Source organism: Lynx canadensis, chromosome D4 (genome assembly GCF_007474595.2).
Source record: "Lynx canadensis isolate LIC74 chromosome D4, mLynCan4.pri.v2, whole genome shotgun sequence".
In the NCBI taxonomy this organism is placed as follows: Eukaryota; Metazoa; Chordata; class Mammalia; order Carnivora; family Felidae; genus Lynx; species Lynx canadensis.
In genome coordinates, this window is record NC_044315.2 from 30,500,336 (window position 1) to 30,524,439 (window position 24,104).

At 37.2% G+C, this 24,104-nt stretch overlaps 1 protein-coding gene and 1 non-coding gene across 9 annotated transcripts in view; one reads left to right on the plus strand and one right to left on the minus strand.

The window, feature by feature from the left end:
* The window catches only part of CDC14B (cell division cycle 14B), a 116,322-nt gene that overhangs the window by 31,576 nt on the left and 60,642 nt on the right, over window positions 1-24,104 (minus strand). For 7 of the 8 annotated variants that reach the window (XM_030292912.1, XM_030292913.1, XM_030292918.1 and 4 more), the window contains exons 5-9: window positions 13,086-13,162; window positions 7,049-7,115; window positions 4,234-4,296; window positions 656-743; window positions 145-375 (exon numbers count right to left, since the gene is read on the minus strand). In XM_030292912.1, the coding sequence (XP_030148772.1) occupies window positions 145-375; window positions 656-743; window positions 4,234-4,296; window positions 7,049-7,115; window positions 13,086-13,162 (526 nt within the window). The remainder of the gene's footprint in view (window positions 1-144; window positions 376-655; window positions 744-4,233; window positions 4,297-7,048; window positions 7,116-13,085; window positions 13,163-24,104) is intronic. The other variant, XM_030292915.1, reaches the window with a different exon arrangement.
* Window positions 7,650-7,795, plus strand: LOC115500223. The gene has a single exon (XR_003964459.1). It is a non-coding gene; the product is annotated as a U4 spliceosomal RNA (small nuclear RNA).

Consider the following 24,104-nt stretch of genomic DNA (forward strand, 5'->3'; position numbering starts at 1 on the left):
AAAGTGGTTTTAAGAAAACAGCAACTTACAAACAACAACAAAGGCAGCTTCATGTATCCTGGCATATAACCTAAAGGGGCATGGTGTGTTTCTAAACGTACATACATATGTGTCCAGCATCTTTAACCAATCCTAGGAACATACCTTTACAATGTACTGCAATGGCACCCTCCGCATTTTCACAAATATCCAAAAATTCTTTGACGATGGCATCAGTAGGGGTGCTGCCATCCGCAAAGAAAAGGTCATAGTGATCGAAACCAGCATTCGTAAAGCGTTTGGCATCATACATCCTTTTATTCAGACGAATAATAGTAGTAACGTTGTGATTCTTAAAATATGGAATATAAGCCTCAGGAGAATGTTGGTGGTAACCTACATAAAAAAATTCACCAGATATTGTCAAATGCAGAAAGAAAACAATGCCTAACAATTTCACCTGTAATTGGGTGGAAAGAGTATCTGACCTGGGGGTGGAATACCAATTTGATTATAACTATAAAAGCATTAATTCAAAAAGTTAAAAGCCTGGCAGAATAAAAACGACCAAGTATATTTAAATAATTAAGACAGACCTTTGGCCTCTTTCAAAAGAAAATACAGGATAGATACTTTTAATAACAAAACGATACTAGGTCCCATTATTTTTGCATACCACTTTCAAGTCTGGTTCTTGAATGAGGTCCACAGAAGGCAATAAATCGGTCTGGTATTATCCAATTTAAATCTCCATTTTCTGCTTTCTGCAAAGGGAAGACCAGTACAATTCAGTTTTAGACTTAATCTCCCATCCACACTCCTTCCCAATACTGAGTGTCTGAAGGACTTCAAATCCATTTATTTTAGCACAGAATCAGTTTATAAATGACCATGAGATAGGAAACTAAAATTTAGCCTGCTATGAGTACTCCCTGGGAGTAGTTAACTTCTTCTGATCCTAATCATGTTTTTATTTTTATTTTTATTTATCTATTTTTCTAATCATGTTTTTAAAAACACTGTTCCTTTGCTTGGATAGTCAGCCTTTGGAAAACAGAACTAACTGCTGCTATTCAAAATATACCTAAGTGTTTTAATTATTTTATCCAGGTAAATTCTCATATAATTGCTGCTAATTAATAAGAAAGCAAACTTTTTATTATGAGGAATCTTAGAAACTTTCCTATTTCCCTGAATGACTACCTGGCTTCCAACATGAGCAATCTTGACTCCTTGAACAAAGGGGGGGGGGGGGACTTCTGATTTCTTGATATTTACACTTTATTTCTAGAGACACATACTTCCATCATTTTGTTAGCTATTTAGTAAAAGGGTCAATTAAGAATTTGCACTAGGGGCGCCTGGGTGGCGCAGTCGGTTAAGCGTCCGACTTCAGCCAGGTCACGATCTCGCGGTCCGTGAGTTCGAGCCCCGCGTCGGGCTCTGGGCTGATGGCTCAGAGCCTGGAGCCTGTTTCTGATTCTGTGTCTCCCTCTCTCTCTGTCCCTCCCCCGTTCATGCTCTGTCTCTCTCTGTCCCAAAAATAAATAAATGTTGAAAAAAAAATTTAAAAAAAAAAAAAAGAATTTGCACTAAACCCACCACAAAATTACAAGTACACTAATTTCACAGTACAGCTTTAGAAAAAAGCATGAACATAAACTGATATTTGGGGCGCCTGGGTGGCGCAGTCGGTTAAGCGTCCGACTTCAGCCAGGTCACGATCTCGCGGTCCGTGAGTTCGAGCCCCGCGTCAGGCTCTGGGCTGATGGCTCAGAGCCTGGAGCCTGTTTCCGATTCTGTGTCTCCCTCTCTCTCTGCCCCTCCCCGTTCATGCTCTGTCTCTCTCTGTCCCAAAAATAAATAAAAACGTTGAAAAAAAAAATTAAAAAATAAATAAATAAATAAAACACCTTACTTCCTGTTACTAAGTCCTTTCAACTGAGTTACCATAATAATTATTGTAGGATAAATACAGCTCAACTTTAACAATAATAGAAATGGATACACAAAAACTGAAGCAGGAAGCAGAAGACTTGATAGTGGAGGGGAGAACTAGCAATAAAAACAAGCAATTGGGGTATACTTATGCGCACCTAAGAACAAGTAAGCAATAAACTGGGAGTTGCCTGAATATCTACAACTGGAGTTGCCAGTCAGGTAACCCAAATCCAATTTATTTGACTTAATTATCAGTGAGGGGAATTAACGAACCCTTGTTCCATACTAAAAGGCCTAAGCAAGAATGAAAACATGTCCAGGTATTCCAACTTTGAAATGGAATCAGAAATCTAGAGATTTTATTATGAGAAACATGTGATTAGATTTTACTGAATTTCAGACATCACATATTATAAGATGCATCTTGAATTCAGAAAAGTAATGTAATAGGAAAAAATGGGCATCGGGGAATCAATGAAAGACACTACTCCAAAATTTCTAAATATCTGTAGAGAAACAAAACTATCCATGGCTTGTAGCTACTTAAACAGCTCCTTGAGTTTCAGTGCAGTTTCACTAAAGTAAACAGCATATGGGGGCAACCTTGCTACTACCCCCAACACTGCAATTTCTGCATTAGTGAGAGGGAAGCTAATTCGCACCTATATTACTCCTCAGTAACACATAAAAGCATCACTCTGCTCCACTCAAGGAACACCAACTGGTGTTCTTAGTAGTTTTATTTGCCTAGAAAGAGAAAGTATATTTTATTTTAAATGTTTAATTTTATGAGGACAAGCACAAAAATAATGGTATTAATAAATAAGTTATATTTATCAGTTTAGGATGTGCATTAAATATATATTGTACTTCAGAAACATACTGGTATTACAGAGAAGTAAAGATACGGTTGGCGCAAATGAATCAATCATAGTATGTTTTAGATCTTTGGTACATCACAGTAATGACTAACCGTAACTATTAGAACAGTTCAGTTATACCTAAAAGTTTAAAATAATAGGTGCTCTAGGGGCACCTCGCTGACTCAGTCAGTTGGGTGTCCAGCTCTTGAATTTTGGCTCAGGTCATGATCTCAAGGTTCTTGAGATCGAGCCCACGTCAGACTCTGTGCTGACAGTGTGGAACCTGCTTGGGATTCTCTCTCTCCTCTCTCTGCCCCTCACCCACTCTCTCTCTCTCTAAATAAATTTTTTTGAAAAATTAAAAAAAATAATACTCTAGAAATTGTGAAAGGACAGTTATCTGAGGATTCCAGACACTGTTGCATAAAAGTGCTGTCTGTTGGAATCACTCCATTATTGGTGAGAATGCCTGCTCCAGATAACTACAGTAGGATAAAAAGACAAGATTCCACAAGTACTCTTGGCAAAAAAGACCTTTAGCATGATAGCATCTTACTATTTAAAGGGTGGAATGGCAGAATCAAATTACTTACTCTTTAAAATATACTATATTTACAAATGTAGAGGACATCTATTGTTTTGCCTTCCTGGACTTTCTTCTTTCTCTTTCTCTCTTTTATTGTCTGTGTGGTTTGACAGGGCTGATCCCAGCATACCCCTCCAACTACTGAGATGATCCACCCAACAACTACCCTCAACAGGAACACAGTCTAGCTCAGAGCAAGGCACATGATCTAATAAGGCAGGCCAATGAGGAACTTGTGGGTTTCTTCTGATGAGTTTGCCCAGTGAGTCAATCAAAGATGCTGGTCGCCATCACTACTGGGGAGGGCTGGCCTGGTAACAAAACTAGTTTTTTCTGGCGAGTATCTGAGTACATTCATCTGGTCATACATGAAGTTACACCTGCTCCTAGACTTTTTATTTATGTAAATCAATAAATGTCCCCTTTTTTATTTAAGCCATTTGTATTTACTTTCTGTAATTTGCACCCAGAAGTGTCTTGACTTCATACAAACAAAAGGTTATGATAAAAACATTTTCCAGAGGTAATTAGATGTATAAGGACTTTTATTCACCTCACCAGATCCTATGCTAAGGGTTTTTAAATCTCCTCATTTAATCACTCTATGAAAATTATCAGTACTAAAAAAATTAAACATGAAAGAAAAATGCCCAGGAGCACATTCATGCACTCTGGGAAAGATGCATCAAATATACAAATCACCACTAAGAACTGGAACTTCAGAATGGGGGTAAGAGGATAAGGACTTGCCTTTTTTTTTCTCTATACATATCTAAATTGTTCACCTCTTCAAAAAACAAGAATATTACCTCTGTAAGTAAAACATGAATAAAGGAGTTAAAAGCAGTATCCTTGAAAACTTACTTCATAGTGTTCATATTCATCAAGGTTAAATGTGTTGAAATTAAGGAAGTCATACTGCATTGCCTAAAATCCAAAGGAAAGCTTTTAAGAATAAAGATGCAAATAAGAGAACAATTTCCGATCCAATTTCCTAATTAAAAATATCAGGAGGTAACCCAAAAGAGCATTATTACATTTAGATTTTGTTCCACTTAATAGTTTTCAAAGAAGGTGGGCTATGTGTTCATCAATCATCCTATCCATGCACAGCTAAATAATGAAGACTTCAAAGTAATCATACTAACTTTAATAAGTTAGTCAGCTGATCTAATGATCAACACCACCAAGCAATGGTCCTTAAATAAATAATAAAAAAGAAGTAAATCATAGGTTAGCTTATCCCAAACAAATCCCACCACTTCATAAATATCTTCACTTTCAAATTCTTCTGAATTTGGATTAAAAGATGAATGTTCCTGATACAACAAAATTCAAAATTTTGAGGAAAAAATTCTTCTTTCAATAAAAAGAAAACCCATAAAATTTCTGTTCTATTCTATAGCCTCACCCTCAGTTGCAGCGGGCAGGTCATGCTAAGCAAAATAAACAGAGTATCTAATTTCTGAGACAAAGACAAGCTGGTGGCCTCTGAGAGGTGTTATCCCTGCTCACTGAGCCAGACAGCATGCAACCAAGGATTTTTTGTTGTTGTTGTAGTGGACAATGTTTTATTAGTTTCAGGTGTCCAACATAACGAAGTTGACAATGTTACACATTACTCAGTGCTCACCACACTAAGTGTAGTCCCAATCTGTCACCATACAATGTTATTGTTCTACTACTGATTATATTCTCTATGCTGTACTTTCCATCTCTGTGTGTAAAAATTCTTGATCAGCAAGGTATTCTTGGTTCAAAAGGGATGACTCTATAAACTCAGCTTTCAAAATTTAAACCACTGAAATATGAATGGAAAATGAGAAGGCTACCGTATCAAACAAAAAACCCTCATTTAAAAAAATATAGCTATTTAAATTCTAATTCCAAGACTATGATTAGTTATATTTCTTTGAATTCAAAATACTCAATATATGTCATGCTATTTGAACTACATGCTCTTAACAGAGTGATACAATAAAAGTAGTTTAAAGGCAATTTCTACTCATCAGGAGAACCTATTAGAAGCTGCATTAAGGGGCGCCTGGGTGGCGCAGTCGGTTAAGCGTCCGACTTCAGCCAGGTCACGATCTCGCGGTCCGTGAGTTCGAGCCCCGCGTCGGGCTCTGGGCTGATGGCTCAGAGCCTGGAGCCTGTTTCCGATTCTGTGTCTCCCTCTCTCTCTGGCCCTCCCCCATTCATGCTCTGTCTCTCTCTGTCCCAAAAATAAATAAACGTTAAAAAAAAAAAAATAAAAAAAAAAAAAAAAAAAAAAAAAAGAAGCTGCATTAAAATGAAGTCACAATTACTTTTATAAACCTTTTTTATATGCAATAATATTCAAAATCAGCTACAAATTAAAAATGTTTAACTTGAAAATCAGAAGCTGTTGACTCTCGAATAAAATTAAATATAGAGCAAGAAAAGGAGTCTTTGACTTATAGTTCCTGCTAATTAATTAGGCTTTGGATATAATATCTGATAAAAAGGAAAAAAACTAAGCTGACAAATAACAATAGAATGTTAGAGTGGACCATTTCCAAGGCCCTCTAAGTTTTTCACCTCTCTTTTTAAAGGAAGTGGAAGTAGAGAGAAGGGAACCCTAGCATAAGGAGAGGTATACCTGCCTGCATTAGCAGTTCCCAGGGGTCATTTATACCCTCCATCTCTTGATCACCTCCTCTGCACATTACCCGCCTAAAGTGAGGCCTGATCGAGCTGCCTCAGAGCCTGTGGCAATGAACTTGATCACCTTTATTAATAGTCACTGGACTCAAACCCAAAACAACATTAAGTTCTATACCTTGTTGCCTAATACAGGAAAAAAAAGATATACTAATTAATATCTGAATTAGTATACTAACTAGTCCTCAAATTTCTCAGAAAGCCACCATGTTTCATTATACAAGAAAGCAAACCAGGGCTCCTTTTGACTGTGAGAATGTAAGTCACATAAAACTTGAGATGTTGTTGAAAGTTTATTTGGTCCATGGGCTACTGATTTAAATTCTAGTTTCTTGTGCTGCCCTGACATTCAAGACACATACCTGAGGGAGGGAGTGTGCCTGCGTCACATAACTCCAGGGGACCCCATTCATTTAGAATGTGATATTAAAGGTGTCCCTGAGAGTCAAAGACGGCAGGCAGTACTGGTTATAAAACACAGCAGTTATTTTTAAATAACTTTGACAAAGCAGTGGTGACCTACTTAGTCTTACATAAAACCTAGTAACAAACTAATGGACTACACAAATTCTTCTGCTGAACTAGAAATTGAATGCTTGAAGACACAAAACGAAGTGTTTGTATCAATTACTGCATTACAGAAATGTCTGTGGTAAATAGGATTGGTGGCTATCAGACCCATAAAACACATAAATCAAAGACAACTCGGAAACCAGTAATCTATTTACTTTTTGTTTTTCTTTGAAATCACAACGCACCCAAAACATGTCTGGATTTAGAACCTAATTACATAACCAGCTCTGTTGTTCAAGTGGCTTTTTTCCCAACTCATTCAAGAAACACTCAGATTCAGAAAAATCATTTACTGGTTTGGCATTATTCCAAAGTTAGTGGGAAATGGGACATCTCTGACATCATACACATCTTGGAAGATCCTTGCACAAAAGGCCTAGTCTTCCAACTCAACACTGGGTACATCTTACAATTCACTTACCTTCTTTACTGCATGAAAACAGTCAAGAAGTGTAATGTAGAAATTGCAACTTCCATAGGCAGCATCTCTGAAATCCCAAAAGTATTGAAATACATAGCTCAGTTAAATTTAGTTTTCTGTAGTACACTTACCTCAAGACAAAGCAGACTAGTATTTAAAAGCAAACCACATACTCAGGATCAGACTCAAAACAAAATCTTGCCTTTCGATTTTTAAGTCAAGGATAAGTCATTGTTATAAATTTCACTGCAGTTTCTACCTATTCCAGTAGATATTATTTTATAGGCATGAATCAATAATGACCACTTTTTAAATTTCAAATGATCTCCCTAGATCATTTTTGGCCTTGATGGCTGGGCTTCAAAAGTTCCTTAAGTTCTAATCAGTAATATGTACCCTTCCCCACAAAAGAGCAAGGCATTGAATCTTTTCTTTTTTACTGGAAAATACCATATTAAACTGTTACCAGGTAAGACTTCTTTTTGATTCTGTATACACACATATGTGTGTGCATGTTGTAAGTATGTGCTGCAGGTATAGGTCTATCCATGAAGGAAAACAATATTGGGAAATCAAAGTAATATTTGAAATACTAGGTGCAAGCTTTGCACAGTGGCAGTATTGTAGCCAATGAGGTTTATCCGAGGCGCAATTATTGCTAACTGAAATACTAGTTGCAAGCTAAAAAGAAGGCAGTCTGCTCTTCTCATTATGTTTTCACAATTTTTAACAAGTTAACTGAGTAACTTCTTTCTGATTCTTACAAGATTAGAATACCAAGAAAACCACAGGAACTAAGGGGCCAACCACCTTTAGTAGAGCTTTAGCGCTCTTGGGGAAGTGCTTAAATTAGTTTACAGACAACTCCGCCCAACAGCCCAACACCTCATCAACATCTATCTGTAATCTTAGCACAAATCTCTTAATGTCAGTTAAGGTTTTGAACTCCAATCCCATCTACTTCCCCCTTCTAGCTACTGTGAGCCATTACGAAGTAAAAATGTTTGGAATTAGACAAGATAAAAATTAATTTAATTGTGATCATTCTAGACATGCCAAACAACTGTGACTCTGAATGGTCCTTATTTGGTCCCCTGGTGGAAACAGCTGCTAGCGAAGCCATCATTAATTGCCTGTCTTGGTTGAGTTTTCAATTGTAGTATTACTTAACCTGAAAAATTATTTAAGATTTCAACTTACATAAACCTTAAGAATACAGACTTTCATAGCAACTATTTTAGTTTTAGGAGGAAAGGGACTATTTTAGTTTTAGACATTACTGTCTGGATTGGTTAGAATTACCGAGTTAAGTTATAGGTTAGCCTTCATAGGATTGCACACATCTTACAATGTGCCATTTTTGTCCAGTAAGCTTCTGAATTTAAAAAGCTGCTCATCCACTCTCAACAATAGCCAAATTATGGAAAGAGCCTAAATGTCCATCAACTGATGAATGGATAAAGAAATTGTGGTATATATACACAATGGAGTACTATGTGGCAATGAGAAAAAATGAAATATGGCCCTTTGTAGCAACGTGGATGGAACTGGAGAGTGTGATGCTAAGTGAAATAAGCCATACAGAGAAAGACAGATACCATATGGTTTCACTCTTATGTGGATCCTGAGAAACTTAACAGGAACCCATGGGGGAGGGGAAGGAAAAAAAAAAAAAAAAGAGGTTAGAGTGGGAGAGAGCCAAAGCATAAGAGACTGTTAAAAACTGAGAACAAACTGAGGGTTGATGGGGGGTGGGAGGGAGGGGAGGGTGGGTGATGGGTATTGAGGAGGGCACCTTTTGGGATGAGCACTGGGTGTTATATGGAAACCAATTTGTCAATAAATTTCATAAAAAAAAAAAGAATGAATAAACATTTAAAATAATAATAAATGAATAAAAAAAAAAATAAAAAAAAAAAAAAATAAAAAGCTGCTCATCCAAAAGCTAGACCAGGTCTCTATGCAACCTAGAAAATGATTTTACCAGTAGTTTATTGGTAATATTCGGGAGGAGAAAAACAAAACGACCCATAGCAGTTATCAGTGTGGTCACTGATCAAACGATCAGCATCACCTGCTAATTCCCAGCTCTACCCCAGACCCACTGAGTCAGAGGTTCTATATGGGTGGGCCAGGTAATTTTTGTTCTAACAGGTCCTCCAGGTAACTGTGATGCATGTTCAAGTTTAAGAACCACTGACCTATATAATCAACACAAATATTTGTTGATTTGTAGAAATAATTTTTTCATTGAATAAAGAACATTTTTAGATAAAGAACCTATGGGTAAGGAAATTAAGTAATGTAGCCTAAACCGAATCAAAATTATCAGAGGAAATATGGTGAAGTCTCAAATCGCATCCCAGTGTTTTTACCACTTTTATTATCTTCTTAACGTACTGCTAATTCTTCCCCAGTGAAATTAAAGACATGTTGATTCAGTCTTTGTGATAATTTGATGCATTTACTCATTGAATATTTTCTGAGAACCTACTATGGGCCAACCCCTGCTCTAGTCGATGATGATTCAACAAGCTTTGATCTGGGCTCAGCTAAAGTTCTGCCTCATGCATCATACTACCTGAATAGATGACAAGAATCTTTATTCATTCCCGTTTACTTCATTAACACCTCCAACTTTAAACACACCCACACTTCCTTCCTTCTACCCAAGCAATCAGGCTTCTTCAAAACAGCAGAATAGCAGCTGTGAATCTAGATGTAAGGTTGGGGCGGGTAAGATCATTTAACAAACTTAGAAAAGCAGATGAGAATCAATGAAGGAGTATTGCTGAGAAACTGCAAAACAGTGTCAAATACTAGTTTAAAAAATAACAGATTTTGCGGCGGCTTGTATGCATAATAGCCCCAAACTGCAAACAACCCAGGAATCCATCAAAAGGACAAAAAGCAAATAAATTGTGATGTATTCATAGAATGGAATGCTACAAAAGCAGTAAAAAAAAAAAAAAAAAAAAAAGATGAACTACTGATGCCTGCCACAACACAGATACATCTCACAGGCATAATGTATTTTAAAAGCTAGTCCCAGTTCTGCGAAATGCCTACTCTCTGACTCCATTTATAAGAAGTTCAAAGTCAAGAAAAACTAACTGATGTGGCAGAAGTCAGCAGTGGTTACTTAGGGGGTGGTTACTCACTAGAAAAGGGCTGAAAAGAATCTTCAGGGGTGCTGGCAGTGTTCTGTACACTGAACTGGATGCTAGCTACATATACACATGAGGTTAGTGGGCTGAAAATAGTAAGTAGAGACCCCCTCCACCATAAAAAAATCAACTAAGAAGCAAAAAGGTATTATAGGTAATAACCAAAAAAATAGAAATATATGCTCTTCATAACCATAATCCTAAGGTATCAAGAAAATATCGAACTACATTTTATACTATTTTTTCATTTAGACATGCAGAGAGAAATACTCAATATATCCATTAAGAAATCAAGTCAACTCAGTGGTTGAAGAATTATATCTAGGTTGAATTAAATCTAATTAAATATTGCTGTGGAGAACCAAAAGTTTTTTAACTGTAAATCAATGCTATTCTTCTTTAAAATTTTTTTTTTCAACGTTTATTCATTTTTGGGACAGAGAGAGACAGAGCATGAACGGGGGAGGGGCAGAGAGAGAAGGAGACCCAGAATCGGAAACAGGCTCCAGGCTCTGAGCCATCAGCCCAGAGCCTGACGCGGGGCTCGAACTCACAGACCGCGAGATCGTGACCTGGCTGAAGTCGGACGCTTAACCGACTACGCCACCCAGGCGCCCCTCAATGCCATTCTTCTTAACAGCTATATTTATACTATGCACTTCAAGTGGCAAGAATAAAAGACTATAATGCAATCTCTTCCAAAATATTATCAAACTTAAAAAATATTATCAAGCTTTATTAATTCTGACTGGCCTACTTTCTAACTAGTAAGTTCAACAGAATAGTAAAAATGTGATAAAGCACCAGATTTTTATATCTGCCATATGCTGATACTCTTGTAGAATGCAGTTAAGTATAAAATACAACAGTACTGTACTATTACATACCCCAAATAACACAATTTTATTTCTGTAAGTAAAAAAGTATTTTATTCATAAAAATGCATTTTTTATAAACAAAAATGAATTACTAGAAAAACAGAAGGCAAAAAACATTAAATACAAGCCCAAATTCTTCTAATATTCGATTCCACACACATAAAAATATCCTATTACATTATTACCAAAGTCTCTAAAATCTTGCTCTCAATTGCTATACTTAACTGGAACAAAAACTTCACAGATTGACACTAATTCATAGGCCACACTTGGAGACACAATACTTTAGATATATCAAATATCTGGTATCTGTGACTGCAAAGATTCAAATTTTACCATCTTGAGCTGTTTCTAGCTAAGTCCTATTTTTTAAAGAATTACAAACATTTGCTCCTGGGACTAGAAGTAACTAACTTCATTTCTCAGTGCCAAACTTCAGTAATTTTAAACTCAGGTATGGCAAAAAAAAAAAAAAAAAAAAAAGGCAACATTTATTCTATTTTTGGCCTTTGCATTTAAATCAATGCAAACTCTCTTTTACATCAACAGTGTTCCATGGATCCTTACTTGCATTATATGAAATGTGTGCACTTATTCTATTTCAAGACCTTATGCTATAAACTTTAAGAATGGCACTATTATAGAGGAATATCAATATAAAGAGCTCTGTACAACTAAATTATCACTGTATATCAATGTTCCTGTGACTCACAGACCACAGATACAAGCCTTTCTTCTAAAGGAAGTATATGGTTGCTATTAGATTACAGGTTGAGAAGAAAAGTAGCACACTCTCCATGTTAGAAAATTATCTCCATCTCTCCCTACCCACCTCAAATAACAGAATACCTAACATAATCCTTGCACTAGAAAGAAAGGTGATAGTACTGGGTTCAAAGTAATTCTTCCAATTTGCTAAATCACTTAATATACAATCTTTAGTGCAATATGTAATTGAAACAAGTATCTATTTCATGGAGTAAGTCTATGGACAGTCCTACAGTTATTGAAGATTCTGCCCAATGGGAGACCCTCCTAAAGCTTGTCCACAATGAAGTCAAATTCACAAGCTTACGTTTAAAAAGTGAAGCCATACCTTCAAAATCAGGCATTCAAGGTATATGCAACAATACTAAAATCACTACCTAACTTACAAGTGGAAGAATAATACAGCACTTGAAATTAACAACACAGCATGCGATCAGCAAAATTATTTCACATCTTTATTACATGTCAAGCGCCACACAATATTTAGATAATGTAACTAAGTCAAGGATTTTGAGAAACACAGAGAAACTTTTAGAACTTAAAGAAAAAAAAAAAGAACACAAGTTTTTTTCAAAAGATCTTCAACACAATCACCTGGTAAGTTTGAGATGAGGATGAGGACATCATCCATTCATGTACAGACAGTATTTACATAGTGCCTCTAGGACACAGCCACTTGGTTTCTCTAGTAGTGTTGCTGCATTAGCAACCTTGCCCACTATCTCTGCTGGCAAATCCCTAGGACAAAGAAGTTCCTTTTTGCTGTGGCAACCAACTCCTGATTATCAGGAAAACTTCTCTCTTAACTCCTCAGGACTCAAACTCCTCAGCGGTAGCTCTGAGTTCTAACTCCAGGACTGTCATCTGATTATAAAGCCTATTTTCCATGAGTGGCAGAGGTTCTCACATAGAAGTGATTCACTGCCTAGAGACAATGTCTGAGACATTTTGGTTTCCACAATTAATTTCATGGAGGTGGAGGTATTACTGGCAACTAGTAGGCAGAAGCCAGGGATGCTGCTGAGTGTCCTACAATACACAGGACAGCCCCCACAACAAAATGTCGAAAAGTGTCACTGTTGAGCAACCCAGATCTACCGGATTATTTGCACCCACTCTAAAATGACTATTTACCAGGTCTTCTTTTTTTCAGAAACAATTATACCAAGATATTTCTGGCAAGGGCATGACTGAATGAATTTATCATATCACTCTTATATTTACCTGAAAGGAATATAGGATGTATTTCCACACATTAATATTCTATATGCTTCTTCTGGAGTCCTCCCCAAATATATAACCTACATACGAAAAGAAAAGAAAAAGGCAATTTATTTCTAAATGAAGATATAGTGCTGTCACTGCAAAGTGACCTCTCCAATTACCTGAGCCTGGGTCTCTAGCTTTCCCAAGGATCCTGAGAGTCCCCCAGCACCCGTCAGTGAATCCCTTTTTTGTTTCAATCTGCCATAGCTAGTTTCTGTTGCTTGCAGGAAGAACACTCAGCCACAAATTCACAACAACCTTTTGTAGTAACAAGTATAGAATTTTTAAAACAGATTTTCTAAACCAAGATGTTAGACTGAGCACATGCTTGTACCTCATCTCTTTTATGAAAAGCCACTGAAATGATCATAAAGAAGTGTGTGGGGGTCAGGGTTGGGAGATGGATTGAGACTGGGGAAAAGGTGGAAAAGGACATAAAGGCAGAGAAAGTTTATTAACTCCATCCATTTAGATTTAACTACTTACAATACTGTACAAGTTTCCTATAAAACTGCATTTGCTTCTATTCTCATTGGCTTCTTTTATCCTCAGAACTACATTATGCTTCCATTTTTATCTGGCAGAATTACTTCAAGTAGATGCTTTAGCATTTCAGGTCCATTACTGGTAGGTATTCCTCACATTTCTGATAATTTCTTGTTTTCTGCCCTGAATTTATGGACTATGTATATGATTTTTGGTGAGTAGTTCTTTTCTCTCAATAATTTATACATGTTGTTCCACTGTCTTCTTAGTTGTAGTGTTGCAGAAGTATTTTACTAGCCTCATACTCTCCTTCTGTTCCTTACAAGCCACTGGTTCTAAAAAAACTACTGGCCTCCCTCTAAATAAGTCATCTTCAATCTCCAATTAAGTTTGCCTGGGATTATCTGACCCACATGCTATCTGAAGGCACAAGTCTTTTTCCAACTCAGAATCTTCCTGCAGGGCAGGGCATTTTCAGCTCATACATAGGGGAGGGGAGGTGGCCACAAGCATTAGATTTGGCACATATATTATGATACAAATTAGAGTCAGTGCTAAAGCTTACTTTGGGATAACATACTTTAAATGTTGACTGGTAAAAATAAATCATTAAAAAAGTTAATTATAGGGGCGCCTGGGTGGCGCAGTCGGTTAAGCGTCCGACTTCAGCCAGGTCACGATCTCGCGGTCCGTGAGTTCGAGCCCCGCGTCGGGCTCTGGGCTGATGGCTCAGAGCCTGGAGCCTGTTTCCGATTCTGTGTCTCCCTCTCTCTCTGCCCCTCCCCTGTTCATGCTCTGTCTCTCTCTGTCCCAAAAATAAATAAACGTTGAAAAAAAAATTTAAAAAGTTAATTATAAACTTTTAATCTCTACTACATATACATATGAGCTGTTTCTTCAATGTAATGTGAGCTGTCTCAAGTGAGGACCCACATCATGGGTTTCATTTGACTCCTGGTTCATAGATTATATATTATATATACTGTGGTTCAATGTTTAATTCACTGAACCTAAATCTACTTGTTAATGGTTAGAAAATGTTTAAATCTTAAATTAAAAAAATCATTGGATTAAAACAAATTACAAAATCACAGATCCAGCAAGGATCTTTGAAACTTAGAGAAGGGTATATTCCAAAACTAGTCATAACAGTTAACTCAGCTTCCAGAGGGCATTTTACCAATATTCTGTTTTAAGAATCACAAATGGAAAATTTTCCCAATGTCTAGGCTGTTTCTCAATATGGTTTCATCCCATTTACTCTAAAAAAAATGCTCAACTTTAATTAACTATACAGAATCCTCCAATATTTATCTCTTAACATTTCTTTATCTATAGGATACAAATCCACAAAAAAAGTACCACAAAGAACAATCAATTCCAAGAATAAGGAAATACTTTGTTACCCAGTATCAAACAAATTTTCAAGTACAAGTATTTCTGACTCATATACGATTGCAGTTTATCATGAATTAGCCACAAGATAATCATTTTTAATCTCACTCATCATACTTGTCTATACATTATCTTTTAAGCATCAACCTATCAACTGACTTTTTATTTTATTACTATTCATTTGTAAAGACAGCATAACAATTCTTTCAGGAAAAATTTAAAACTTTTTAAAAAACAAATCCCTCTTTCCAAATCTCCTCATTCTCTTCTAGTCTCCAACATGCTTCCTTTTTTATCTAAGGCTTACTACATAACATCAGTATTTTCTTTTCTCCATTCTATTTTAGGACTTACTAGCAGACAACTCCCCTCCAAACACCACCCCTGAAACCAAAAGAACAAAACCAAATAAAAACCACTTTGAGGCAAATGAGAGTGAAAACAGGTTTGATTCAATTGTGTTTGAGTATATATGTGTATATATACATAATTTAAGTAAATGAAATCCAGAGACCTCTTTCAGATTTTCCATAAATTTCTAATAAAACCTTCTCTCAAATTATAGTAATTTTTCCTTAAGCACCACATTAAAGAAAATTCTCTTACTCAAGATTGCAGTTCTTTGGTTTCTTTAATTACTAAAATTGCAATAGTATTATTTCCTTACTTTCAAAACACAGTCGCTAATACATTAAATAATTCTGGGTTAGCCTTGGAACATAAGTTCAATTCAAAGAACACAAGAGCAATATAACATTTCCTCCTATGGGGGAATAAAACCTAAATCCCTAGCCATGAACTTTAAAAAAAAATGTTATTTTTGAAATCCAGTTGGGGGATGCTTGTACATAATGTACTTAAACAGGTAATACTGGGTATAATGAGATAAGCTGAAAGAAATTTATAGACTCAGAATAAGTCTATTTATATAATGCTATAGTCTGAATGTTTGTGTGCCCCACCTTGCAAATTCTTATGTTGAAATCCTAACCCCCAAAAGGTGATGTGATGGTATTAGTAGATGGGGCCTTTGGGAGATGGTTAGCCATAAAGGTGGAGCCATCATGAATGGGATTAGTGCCTTCTAAAAGAAGCTCCAGAGAGATCCTCAGCCCCTTCCACCACGTGAGAGGCCTCACCAGTCCATGCTGACATTCTGATCCCGGAAGTTCCAGCCTCCAGAACTGTGAGAAATACATTTCTGTTTATAAGCCTCCCAGTCTCTGGTACTTTGTTATGGCTACTCAGAAGGACTAAGACACAGAACTATTAAGGAAATATCTGCTAGCAATCTATCATTTTTAACCGTACACTCACGTATCTTCCCGCATCAAAAGGCCTTGCCAAATGAAATTATTCTAAATTTGTTTTTTAAGAAAAACCCTATAAATGGCTCCTCTATTCACACAGATCCTCAAATTAGTAAACTCTAACTCAATGCAATTTTATGATCTATCACTGTGTTCCTGGCAATTTGGAAGGTAGGTCCTTCTCAAATTCCTTTGGTATATTTTCATGAGAAGCTTTGTACAAATATAGAATGCTCACTCTAAATCCACACTGCCATCCCAAAATAGGAAGCAACAAATGAGGAACAAGAGAGATATTAAACAGCTGTGGTAGCCAGCTTCCAAAACAGTCCCAGTGATGCTCACCTCCTGGTACTTCTACCCTTGCATGGCCCCCTCCCACATTGATTGGGCACCTATGTATAAACAATGCATAAAAGGCAGAGTGTGACTTCTGAGGCATAAATGATGCTGTGGCTCCAGCATTGGATTCCCCACTCCAGGTACCTCAAGGTGTCATTCAGTGACGGTACTTGGGCAGCTGTGTGGCAAGGAACTAAGGCCATGTGCCAATAACCAGCGCTAATTGGCAGGAGTGTGAAGAGAACCCGTTAGCAGTGCACCCTCCAGCCCCAGCTAGCCTTTAGATGACTGTAGTCCAGGGGGGTAATTTGTCAGGCAGCAATAATATGGTAACACAATCAACAGTAAGAAATGATCAGTTCAGTTTGTTAAAAGTGTATAAATAAAAAAAATAGGTGACAAGTGCAGAGATGTAAAGATAAGCAAGTCTTGTAGCTTAGAAAGCATTAGGAAGGAGAGCTTGTTGCCACCTCTCTCTCTCTCTCTCTCTGAAGAAGCAAACAGCAATCTCACAGGATGAATAAAATATTGGGGCAGAAATACTTGAGAAGTCAATAGTGCTTTTCAAAGTCATGATCTTTTTTGCTGAATAAAATCAAAGCCATTTCTAGGACTTCCACCACCCCCATTTTTTAAATTACTATCTGCCTGCCTCAGTCCCTGTGAGAACTTCTAACCTTGGACTACTGATCTGTGTTGCAAAACCTGGGAGGGGCTGGGCTCAATCGGTGTTGAATTAATTAGTGGACTGAAAGAAAAGAATCACAGACTGATCAGTTTCAATCCTGACCACTCAGGCCTCAAATAATAACACCCAATCACTTAGACACATGCTTCTTATTTCTATTCTTACACAGAGCATTTTGAAGCTTAAGCTATGTACTTACTGGTCTTTGGTACAGTTCTAAAAACCAAAACATTACACAAATCATCCTAAGAATGAAGAATAACAAAGAGTACTTAAACTCCACAACAAATGTGGCAGCCCAATAAACCAGTAAACCATTTTCAAGTATTTTTCTTTTTTTTTAATGTTTATCTATTATTGGGAGACAGAGAGAAACAGAGCGTGAGCAGGGGAGGCGCAGAGAGAGAGGGAGACACAGAATCTGAAGCAGGTTCCAGGCTCTGAGCTGTCAGCACAGAGCCCGACGCGGGGCTCGAACTCACAAACTGAGATCACGACCTGAGTCAGCCACTTAACCAACTGAGCCACCCAGGTACCCCCATTTTCAAGTATTTTTCATGGAGAAATGTCACAATGTTTCCAGTATTAACTTACATGCGCATCAACCAGATGACATGGTCTTTCCTATGCCAAGACTTGAATGATCTTTTTTAAAGAAATCACTCTCTCCAGATTAATACTGAAATGTTCATGAAAGTTGGAAATAAGCTTACGGAAATAGCTTATTGAGCAGGGAAAGACTATATACAGTACAGTTTTACATGATAAGATAAATAAATCAATTTCACAGCTCCTGCACAAATACAGAAATATGAAAAAAAAACCCTAAATCATTTTTAGAAAAAATCAGATGGCCTTATATTTCAACAGTTTTCACTTTTTAATTATTTTTATTTATATAACAGTAGGCTAGTATAATGATTCTCAGTTTAGATAAAGGGAAACTGGAGGTTTGGAGTAGCAATCATATCTACCAAAGCCATACAGCTAATAAACGTGAGGGAGGGGCGCCTGGGTGGCTCAGTCAGTTAAGGGTCTGACTCTAGATTTCAGCTCTAGTCACGATCTCAGGATTTGTGAGATCCAGCCCTGTGTGGGCAGAGTCTGCTTGGGATTCACTCTCTTTCTCTCTCAAAATAAATAAATAAACTTTTATTTTTTTTAACGTGAGGGAATTGGTTCTGGGTATTAAGTGTACATGGTTATACTATGTGAGTAGTAGGGATTTTTTTTTTTAAACAAAGCAAAAATCTTGATTTTTTTTTTTTACATGAAACCTCCTAATTTTTAAACATGGCAAAAACAAACAAACTACTATTATTTAAAAATAAATACTGTTAGTTACACAAAGCCAGCAGGCCACTACTCTCCCACTTCTCCAACTGGTCACCCAAAATCACACGGCTTGCTATGGATGGAAGAGGGCCTACTGCTCAGCCCTTATTTATAGATGAGAAACCATACTATCTAAAACAAGTATTAGGGGTGCCTGGGTGGCTCAGTCGGTTAAGCAGCCGATTTCGGCTCAGGTCATGATCTCGCAGTCTGTGAGTTTGAGCCCCACGTGGGGCTCTGTGCTAACAGCTCAGAGCCTGGAGCCTGCTTCTGTTTCTGTGTCTCCCCCTCTCTCTGCCCCTCCCCCATTCACGCTCTGTCTCTCTCTGCCTTTCAAAAATAAATAAATGTTAAACAAAATTTTTTTTAATAAAAAAATAAGTATTAAAACAAGGACAGGATCCAAAATTCCAGACAGCTTGAAAGATCTACAATCAAAGCTTGTAACAGTCAGAGTAATTTCTCTTTACCTTTTCCCCAAACTAATACCACCTACCAAGTATCATGGGCAGCTGAAATACCAGCAGTCAGGCTCACTAGGGTGAAAAAGGAAGTAGTAAGGCTGTGAACTGTGATGCCTACAGCCACCTCTACCACCTGGCCTATTCCTCCGGTCCATCCTATCTCCTTTTGGGCACACCTCACACTAACCTGGTTCCTGGTTGCTATTTACAGCTGCCTGTTGCTGTTGGCCCTACTTTTCACTGACACCCAGGAAGGGTGTTTGCCCAGGGCTGAGTATTGCCCAGGGCCAAGACCCTGGCCATCCCACCTGATTTTATCCTCCAGTCTTTGCTGCCCCATTTAGATGGCTATTTGCTGAACTGGATTCTTACCTACAGCTCCCAGATCCTCTCCTCTGTGCTCCCTTTGTCTTAACTTCTCATCTGATCCCTTCACCCTGCAGCCACCTTAATCTGGTACTGACTACTCCGGGTCCAAAATAATTAAATCCTTCAGGAAAAGGAGACTACAAGTTCAAAAGATCATCATTAAATAACAAATTAAGTCCCTGAGCTCTTATTCTAATTGTTGAAGTAATCTCAAATTCAATACAATTTAGGATTCTACTCAAAGATTGCTGAATTAATCAATTCCCAGAATTTAATTAGTATAATTTTCAATGTAAATGTTAACAATTTACAAGGTAAGTCATTATAAAGGTTATAAAAATTGCTTAGAAATAAAAAATAATAATACAGAGTGATAAATTTTGAACAGGAAATCTATATGTTAGCACAATTAGCTCTACCAAAGTAATCTATTAAACATTAAAGGAAAGCAAATTTGCAAGCTATGTACCAAGAGTTTGCTTCTGTCATTTATCTTAGAACGCTTTAACCACAAAAACTATTAGAAACAATGGTTAATTTCCCACGCTAGCCCTCAAAAGTACATTTAACCTATGGAAGAGCTAAATACTATATATCTGCAGGAAAACAGAACTGCTGCTGGGGCAATAAGATAAAATGGTAACTTTCTTGTTTTTTAATATAAAACGCAGATTTAAGATATGATAATGGTGGACAGGAGCAGGGGGAAAAAAGAAAAAGAAGAAGACATTTTATTCAATGTTTAATTTGTGCCAGATATTCTACCTAAACTGAAATTAAAAGCCAGCTCAGTGGCCTCTTCAAAAAACTATTTTGCAACTAGAAATTAATGTTCATACCTACTAGTATTAAACACTATCACTTCCATTACAAAGTATACACATAAAAAATTAAATAGACAAAGATAAAGTGACAGTTATTTCTTAAATGATTATATACAGTAATTGTGCTTTAAAGAACTTCTTCACAAAAAAAATAATAAAGAACTTCTTCACTAAAATATTAATAAATTTAACAGCTAATGCTTCATTTTTTAAGTGTTTTTAAATGCCTAGTTGTGAGTTGTGAGTTCGGCTACTTCTTTTCTTCTATTTATTACTTTTTTTATTTTTATTTTTTTTTAATTTTTTTTTTTCAACGTTTTTTATTTATTTTTGGGACAGAGAGAGACAGAGCATGAACGGGGGAGGGGCAGAGAGAGAGGGAGACACAGAATCGGAAACAGGCTCCAGGCTCTGAGCCATCAGCCCAGAGCCCGACGCGGGGCTCGAACTCACGGACTGCGAGATCGTGACCTGGCTGAAGTCGGACGCGTAACCGACTGCGCCACCCAGGCGCCCCATTTTTTTTTTTTTAATTTTTTTTTTTCAACGTTTTTTATTTATTTTTGGGACAGAGAGAGACAGAGCATGAACGGGGGAGGGGCAGAGAGAGAGGGAGACACAGAATCGGAAACAGGCTCCAGGCTCTGAGCCATCAGCCCAGAGCCCGACGCGGGGCTCGAACTCACGGACCGCGAGATCGTACTTTTTTTAGTTAAAAAATATTTACAGAAGTATATTTTACAATCAATAAAAACATAATTTTAAATGTACAAGTCAATGGATTTTAACAACTGTCTACACCTATATAACCATGACACAATCCAGACAGGAAATTCCCATCACCCTCAAAGGTTCTCTTGTGCATCTTCCCAGTTAATCCCAAATGTTTCCCCCTCCCCATAAGTCTGAGACAACCACTGATATGCTTTCTGTCTCTATGGAATAGAATAGCTAGCCTTCCAAGAGCTTCATATACATAAAATCATGCACAGCTGTTTCAATTCTTGATTTTAATAGGTGCTTTAACTAAAACAGATACTTTACTGTGGTAAGTATATGTAAATACAGAAACGATTACACTCATTCTTTCAACCCATCCAGCCAATGATGGACATTTGGTTAGTAAATTCCCAACTTACCAAATGCTAATCAGATATTATTAAAAACTAATGGAGGAGTGCTGCACATTTGAAAACATGCTTAGCAAATAAGCCCAAAATCCACTGAAACTTTACTTAGATGATTTTAAAGCAGGTTATAAAATTTTGTTTTGTGGCTATCACTAGAACACTTGACTTTGAAAACTGTGTACTTAAATGGAAAAACACCATTCATTCTGCCTTTCAGTAGGAAACTGGTTTCAGGATAACCAACAATCTTAACTGGAAGAAAGGAAGTTCAATTTCCATGAAAGAAAGCCAACTAATAAATGAAGGATGAATGAAATAATTAGGAATTATGGTTATACTGAAATCATAATAAAATTGATTGAGGCAAGTACTATAATTGTTGTTTAAAACACTAGCTGCATGGTTGATGGGGAACTGAACATACAAATAGTTTCAAAATAACACCATCTGAATCCATTAAGTCATAAAGGAGAAAAATCATACATTGAAGGAATTTGATGATTAGCCCCTAATCCAAAGGACATTTTTAGCATCCTGAATGGTAATTTAGGTATTATATCATATGTTTTCTGATATGATGCAACATATTCTACTAATGCACGAGCCTACAGATTTAACTTCCAGTTCAGAAGACATACAGAGAATGGAGAAAACCAGTTAAAACATACCACAAGGAAGAAACCAGAGAAATTCGAAAGGTAGAACATTCCATAAGAGGTCTGGTCTCTTCCATAAATCAGTGTTAGCAAAAAGGTACCATGAATGTGTCAGTGAGGTTAAGGGCACAACAATCATACACAATGTGTGGTCCTGGATTACATATTGCTTTGGACATTTTGGATCGATGGAGGAAATATGAATATAATCCAGGTATAGAGATGATGTAGTATGTACTAAAATGGAACAATGAGCCACTGACTGAAAAAAATAGGTGATAAAACTGTACTAGTGAACATAAAACATATAGTATATTACACACACATATGCACATGTCCTGTTGTTGTTTTTTTTTAATTTTTTTTAACGTTTATTTATTTTTGAGACAGAGAGAGACAGAGCATGAATGGGGGAGGGTCAGAGATTGGGAGACACAGAATCCGAAACAGGCTCTAGGCTCTGAGCTGTCAGCACAGAGCCCAACACGGGACTCAAACTCACAGACCGCGAGATCATGACCTGAGCTGAAGTCGGCCGCTCAACCGACTGAGCCACCCAGGCGCCCCTGCACATGTCCTGTTTTTATAAATATAAAAGGGTTTTTATTTTTTATTTTTAAGGAAGATTTTCTAAATTTCTCAAGGGTACACAGGTTTTGTACATGACATTTTTCACAAAATGACAAAAGTTTCAAACTTTTATTTTCAAAATACTCTCTTAATTATGAATTTATTTGTTTTGAAAGGCATTTTCACTTAAAACTTCACCTTTACTTGAAATGACAGGCTATATATACCATCCCTCTCCAAATCTGGCTAGGTAATAAGGAATCACAGACTTATCACAACAGGGTAAACTTACCACTTCATAAAATGATGTAATGCACTTATCTTTCACATTCCTCAAGTCTTCTATGGTGAGTGGTATACAAGATTTTTCTTTTTTTTTTAATTTGCTTTAATTAAAATTTTAAAGTTTATTCATTTTGAGAGAGAGACAGCACAAGTGGGGAAGGGGCAGAGAGAGAGAGAGAGAGAGGTAGAGAGAGAGAATCCCAAATAGGCTCTGCATCGATAGCACAGAGCCCCATGCAGGGCTCAAACCCACACACACAACTGTGAGATCCTGACCTGAGCTGAAACCAAGAGTTGGATGTTTAACCAAGCACCCTAAGATTGTTACTTTCACCATAATTTGTTACCAAAGCTCCTACCATTTCAGATGATTGTGAATCCATTTACCAGGCCACACAAAGTGCATTACTTGGAAATATGCACATTGAAGACAAATGAATAGTTAAGCCAATAATCTCACTTCTTCTGCCACATGTGACACTTGACCATCTGACAAAAGGGAGCATGAGCATATCAATCCTGTTTTAAGTATCTGAGTTATTTTGAGTACTTATAAAACTAACCTCCTCTGTTTTTAAGACAAAAAGATAATAGAAGTACTGCCACTTTATTCTCAAGCCTCCTCCACACTCTGTATTAGGTCCTTCTGAATGTGTAAAGAAGAAGGGGACATCCCCTTCAGAATCCCGGAGTGTAAAAGGATGGATCAAGAGTCAGTCCATTTGGGGGCGCCTGGGTGGCGCAGTCGGTTACGCGTCCGACTTCAGCCAGGTCACGATCTCGCAGTCCGTGAGTTCGAGCCCCGCGTCGGGCTCTGGGCTGATGGCTCAGAGCCTGGAGCCTGTTTCCGGTTCTGTGTCTCCCTCTCTCTCTGCCCCTCCCCCATTCATGCTCTGTCTCTCTCTGTCCAAAAATAAATAAACGTTGAAAAAAAAAAAAAAAAGAGTCAGTCCATTTGGAACATTTCCTTCCTGAAACTTCTTCCTCTAGACTTTCTGTTTTAACATTACCACACCACCTTCCAGGTCAACCATTGTAAAGCCTTACAATCTCCAAAATTCCTCAATAACTCCAAAAAAAGGTTATCAAGGCTGCAGATCGATTTTTTAGGGAATTCTCATTC